This window comes from Neophocaena asiaeorientalis, unplaced genomic scaffold (assembly GCF_003031525.2).
Source record: "Neophocaena asiaeorientalis asiaeorientalis breed wild unplaced genomic scaffold, Neophocaena_asiaeorientalis_V1.1 scaffold77, whole genome shotgun sequence".
NCBI classification, from domain to species: Eukaryota; Metazoa; Chordata; class Mammalia; order Artiodactyla; family Phocoenidae; genus Neophocaena; species Neophocaena asiaeorientalis.
Window position 1 is genome coordinate 5334453 of NW_020174645.1, and position 6000 is coordinate 5340452.

A 6000-nucleotide genomic window follows, 5' to 3' on the forward strand; every position below is an offset into this window, starting at 1 on the left:
GTCACAGACTTTCTGGAGTTCAGCTTGACATGTATCCAAAGCTTTAAAATTTTACATTTCTTTGGACCTTGCATTTTTACTTTTGGGAATGATTCCTAAGGCGGTATTTATAGGTGTGTGTAGAGGTATGTTTCAGAATATATATTGCAGCATTATTTGTGATATATGAAATTAGAAGCAACCTAAATTTCAACTGAAAGATTCTTAATTAAATATTGTATATCTGATGGAATATTGCACATTAATTTACAATGATGTCATAAAGTATATTCCATAACAAGAAAAGTTAAATTGAAAAACATTCTGAAGCAGAGTTTGATTCTGATTTTATTTTTCTTGAAACTGGTGTTCCTATCTGCAGAAAAAAACCGGAAAGGGGAACAGTGGTTATTTGTTGCTTCTTGCTCATCTGTCTTCTAAAAATTCTAAAATGAATGTGTAATTTTTTTTACAATTTAAAGTTGTTGAAGAGAAAATTTTTAAGTTTTATTTCAGGATACCATTGGAGTTAATATCTAATAAAGTATCTAAAATGATGAATATATATTCCAGGTACTATTTCACAGTAGTACTATTTATTTAAAAGTAGCATTTGTTACACTGACTCATTGTGAAATATCTTGTTTCTTGGAAAAGTCTCCTCCAGCGTTTTTCCTCTTTTTTAACCTAGAAATTTTTGTCAGAAGAAAGTTATTTGATATACTTGTAAGTGGGATACGGCACCAGTCAGATGTGTCCGTTTCTTCTGGCGAAATGTGTGAAGAACGTTCTAGGTTCCTCTTGTACTGTTCTCAGTTCAACGGAGTCAAATAATTCTCTCCTTCTATTTAAAGATAAGCAGTTACCTTGAATGGTTGAAAAGTTGATTTATGTTTCGTTTAAAAGAAATAATGTAAATGACGATTTGTATAAAAACCAAAATGATTGTAATTTTGATGTTTATTTTTTGCTGAAAGAAAAGTCATTTTGGTGGTAATTATAGAATCGGTGAACTTGATGTAGAATTCTAATTAAGTTTTTTCCATGATTTTCACCCAGGAAGCCTTGGAAGATCGCTTGGAGAAGATTAATCGAGAGCTGGGTTCAGTTCGTATGACATTAAAGAAATTTCATGTTTTGCGCACCTCTGCAAATCTTTGAGATTTGTAGCCATTAAATGTTGAGGCAGTTTTGTTTGCACTAATGTGTAATTATGCACTCAGAAAAGGCAAACTTTTGTACTGTTTATAAGCTTTCACTCAGTAGTTTTACAATCATGCTCTTCTTTACACTTGCTATTTTATACTTCAAATGGCCACATATTTTCAAGATATTTTTGTTATGCTCAGGAATCTCTTGTATATTTTACTATTTAAAAAGTATTATTTTTAAATAGTATATATATATCCAATTTATATCAAGAATAAGGAAATGTAAATAGGGGAGACAGCTTTGTTTCTAAACAAATAGTGTTATCCTTTTGCCATTAACTTTGCACACCAATTTTATAAACTTGTTCTACGTTGTGAATATGAGTATTTTATAGTAAAAATGTAATTCGTGTTTGAACCGTGTCTTAGAGTGAATATTGGAATAGTTAATAATGGAAATATTGGAAATAATGGAATATTGGAAAGCTTTGAAAGTAAGAATATCTCATTTTGTTTCCCTTAAACTTCATTATTTGTAAGAAAGAAAAATGATAGAGATGTAATTCTCTAATTTTGTGATAGATGTAGTACTTTTCAGAAAAGTTTAACAACTGGGGAGTTGTAGCTTTCTGCCCATCATTCTGAATGTAATTTGTGTCCCGCCCTTGACAATGAAGTGATAAAGCTTTGATGGAAATATAGGCCACCACTCAGGTTGTAAGAGCAACCCCAGTTTCCTCAGTGTACGTGGCCTCAGCTGTCGGATCGTCATGAAGAAATACTCCCATAGTAGCTGCTGTAAGAACAGTAGGTTGAGATGAGAGCAACCTTCCCTGCTTGTTACTGGACAGGGAACGTGTCTAGATAGAGCTCGGTGCCTTTCGCGTGGCCTTGCTGGAGGGCTCCAGCGCACTGCCTTGGCAATGCCTCCTGGCTCTCAGAAGTAGCACGTGGGCAGGAAGCTGTGCTCTGATCGGGAGCGTAGCAGGTAGAGGTCCTGACTTCTGGTCAGGTCCAGGCTGCTTAGCTGCCCACTTTTTGGTGGCCAGTCAGAACCCAGTGCCCACATGTTCAAGCTTGGTATGTGTTGACAAACAGACTCATTCCAAACTTTCACCATTGATTCCCACTGATTCCGGTTTTACAGTTTGGTTTACTTTTGAGCTTTTTCTCCTTCTTCTGTGGCTCTTGAGAGCATGTAGTTATATTGAGCCAAGCCACCCGTTATTCCATTAGGGTATATGTATGCCTTCGAGCAGGGATCTCAGATAATCTCTGAGCACCCTTCACTGGAGCTTCCCCTGCATGAGCTCGGGCCTGGTGCCTGCAGCCTCCCTGCTCAGCTCAGGGGTTCCCAGCAAGCGGGGGTCGCCTGACAGCGGCCTCTCTTGCTCCTTCCTGTCCGTGAATCAAACCTTTGCTTCCAACTCCTGCAACCTGTTGGAGACCTCCAGCTAATCAGAGTTACTCATCAGCAGAATCAAGTGCCTTATTCTTGGTGTTTTTTCCTAGTCTTTTTTTCTTTTTAATCTCCTAGTTATAGTGAAGAAAACGTTCTTTTTAATCAAGTTCCAGGAGAGCTTGTGTCAAGACTTAATAAAGGGATCGACTTTACCGATGATACTCCCTTTAATGTGTTCCTATACATGACATTAAAAACTAACTTGAAAATTATTAGGATGTTTCATTGTTCCCTACTTGTAAAATCTATTACATTCTTAAGAATAGGAAATGGCCATTTCAGAAGAGATGAGCATTTTCTCTTGTCAGGGAGTTATCTTCTTCGTAGTCTTATTCCAATCTTAAGCCCCATTAAGATGTCTTCTGTACCTCTCAGGAAACATATGCTTTGATTTGTGACGTGTGTAATAGATTGGAAGTATCAGTCACTTATTTAAAATTAAGAAAAAAATTTTTTTCTTCATAGCTGTGAAGAGGGACACCAAGGAAAATCCTTTCAGCCGTCTTTCCCTTTGGTAATGCTTAACGTACAAATACTCCAGTTAAAAACAACCTGAAAGCTGGAGAGGTGGCAAGCTTAAAAAGCACCTGTTGTTGCTGTGCCTGGGGCTAAGCTGCAGTTAGTGAAAAACCTAAATGAATCTTCCACTTCTGGGAAGTGCCTTTTAAAATGCAAGTAGAGTTACTGCTCTCCTTTCCCCTGGATCTACCCCCTTCCTTTCCCTGAAAAGCCTCCTGAGGTGGGGGGAATGTCCTCTGTCCTTCGAGGGTCCCAAGTAGATGTAGCTACTAGGCAGCGCTAGGACTGTAGCAGCTGGGCAGGGGACAGGCGAGCCAGACAGACCTGGGTCACACCCTGCTCAGGGCCGCCTTCCTCCAAGTAAAGATAAGAAGCTGCCTTCCATTGTGAGAGCTTATGTAAAGTGCCTGGTGTCTAGTAAGTTTTCAATAAACAGTACATTTCTGATTCATTCTGGGTTATTAAATAGGCTTTTGAAGTAGCGATTTCAGTGCTTTCTTAGAAAAGTAGACTGTGTCCCCAGCAATTGACTTAAAAACTGCCTTGGGTTGGTTGACATTTGTTAGGTGGTCTAAGCTGTTCTCTCCATCTTTTTGCAAAAAAATGAGCTTTCTTAGAGTTTAAGTGAGCTGGGCTCATTTAGAGTTTAAATGGTGTGCTTTTTTTAATGAGTAATTGATAACTTGGCTAGTGTAAGTTCAGAAGCCCTGTGATCTTAAGTAAAGTAGATGATTTGGGGGTTATTTGATATACGCTGTTTTACCAAAAAAAAAAAAGTATTGCCAATGTAATCAAAATAATTGCACCCTTGAATGTTCCATAATTAGACTTCTAAAGGTGCTGGCCTGTGACACAGGAGCACATGAAGGAAGTGGCTGCCACTGAACGTTTGGAAGATCTATATGAAGATTATGATTTGCTTTTGGAGTTTGATAAGCAACCAAAATTTGTTCCCCTTTTTAACTCAGAAAAGCCAGGTGTTTGCTGAATGCTCTTTGAATTCTGAACTCTGTACTTACAAATGTAGAAAAGTTAGACATTTTTGTCATTTTAATCTTTAGATATCTCAAAAGCAGTTTTCACTAAATTTTAATGTGCCATTTGTGCTGTGAGTCTCTAAGCAGCTTTTTAAAAAATAAATACATATCTCGAGCCCTTTAGGAATCATGAAGGTAAACCGTACTTACCCACGCTAAGTGATTGTACATGGTTTGAGGTTTGCAGGTCTAGTTAAACCAATAACATTGCACAGATTTTGCAGGAGATAATTTCCTGCCTTGCCAAGAGTTCTGTGGCAGTTTAATAATATATTTTAAACTACACCAGTATTCTTAGGACCTGTCTGTTAAGCCTTCCCCTTTTGATTTGTGTTTTATTTCAGCAGACCCCTCTCAAATAGGAGGAATCAAGCCATAAATTTGCATTTGCTGGACATTACATGTCATGTCATCGCTGTGACTACAGACTTCAAAGATAATGTTTTATTCACAATTTCACTGTAACAGTGACCAATATAATGTGAGAAATTTGCTTCCTATAGTGCTGCTGACAGTAGACAAAGACCAGTGCTTGTTGCAGTTTTTAAATCTAGTCAAATGCTGGAGTAATGAAATTGTAAGCTCCATGAGAGCAGGGACCATCTCCTCTTCATTCTTGAATACAGGCACTTAATAAATATTTGTGCATACAAATAAATGTGATATTAGTGTATTTATTCCTACCGCCTAACTGTGGGATCTGGTTTTCAATGGTGTTAAGTCTTCCGCGTTACTGGTCTGAGGGCAGTCATTTTAGGGTTACAATGGCAGCCGTCCAGGTGCTCCGTTCCGACTGGCCTACAGGCAGAGCCTCACTCTGGAGATCTGTATGCTCTGAAACCCTTTTTTTTTTTTCTCTCTCTTTTTACTTTTATTATTAGGTTAAAGCACAAGTACAGGGAGAAGTAGCAGCAAAAGGGTGTGTCATCCAATCCGGTTTCCACGGGTCCTCAGGCAAGGAGGATGGTTGTACAGGAGACAGATGATGACTCAATCCCTGGCCGACTCAGAACAGCACTGGGGCTGAAAACCTTTAATGGGTCTTAGGGCACCCCTTGGTGGAGGGAAGGAGTTGAGGGTTTAGTGTTTATGGGGACCCCTTCACTTGTCTCCGTGTGGTCATGAGGCAGGCGTTTTGAGGCAAGCTGTGTTACGGCGGCTCACCTGGCCCGTTCAGTGTCCGAGGAGATGGGACAGCCTTTGGTCAGGGTTGTTCTCTCTCTCACTTGATCTGAAGTCATCTTGGAGCGCTTTAACTTGAGCTTGCCCTTGCCCTTCCAGGGGAAGGCGCTCCCCCGCTCCTCTCGACCGTATAATACTTAGTGATAGGGAAACTACGCATAGGTTTTGGGTGTGCCCTGTTTAATTCAGTTACTTCAGATCTTGACAAACAAGGCCATCCTTGCTCAGTCTAAATATACGCTTTATGATTTCCTTTAAATTTCACTCAGTACCCTCTTGGTCCAACTGGAGCGTCCAGTCGGGAGGGAACATCAAGATGAAGGTCTTTCTGATCCTCTGCCAGTTCCTTGAGGTCAGGGACTAGAACTTACCCTCTGGCTACTATTACTCCCACGACTTCTGATGACCAAAGAGCATTTTCATTTTTTGGTCCAGGCCATATTTGGGATCCTGAGGAGAGAACTCCTTGATGCCTATTTCTAAAAATCGGGTCGGTAACTGATGCAAGTACCCGGCATCAAGGTTTGGACGTCAATTAGCTACCTTTGGTTTGTCCACACATTCCAAATGCCTTCCGAAGTCTTCCGCGGTTCGTTCCCCTTGATTTGTCATTTTACTCCCGAAGGACTTGATTTTTTTGTTTGTTTTTTTTTTTCCAATTTCTGCAGAT

The 6000-nt window shown here is 39.5% G+C and overlaps 1 protein-coding gene across 9 annotated transcripts in view; it reads left to right on the forward strand.

Annotated features, from left to right (window-relative positions):
- Window positions 1–4806, forward strand: part of MPHOSPH9 (M-phase phosphoprotein 9) — a 54581-nt gene extending 49775 nt beyond the window's left edge. For 7 of the 9 annotated variants that reach the window (XM_024758522.1, XM_024758521.1, XM_024758519.1 and 4 more), the window contains one exon: window positions 1039–1515. In XM_024758522.1, the coding sequence (XP_024614290.1) occupies window positions 1039–1140 (102 nt within the window). In that variant the 3' untranslated portion in view covers window positions 1141–1515. Of the gene's footprint in view, window positions 1–1038; window positions 1516–3057 lie in introns of those variants that run through there. The other 2 variants (XM_024758524.1, XR_003004999.1) reach the window with 2 other exon arrangements.
- Window positions 4807–6000: the final 1194 nt, after the last annotated feature.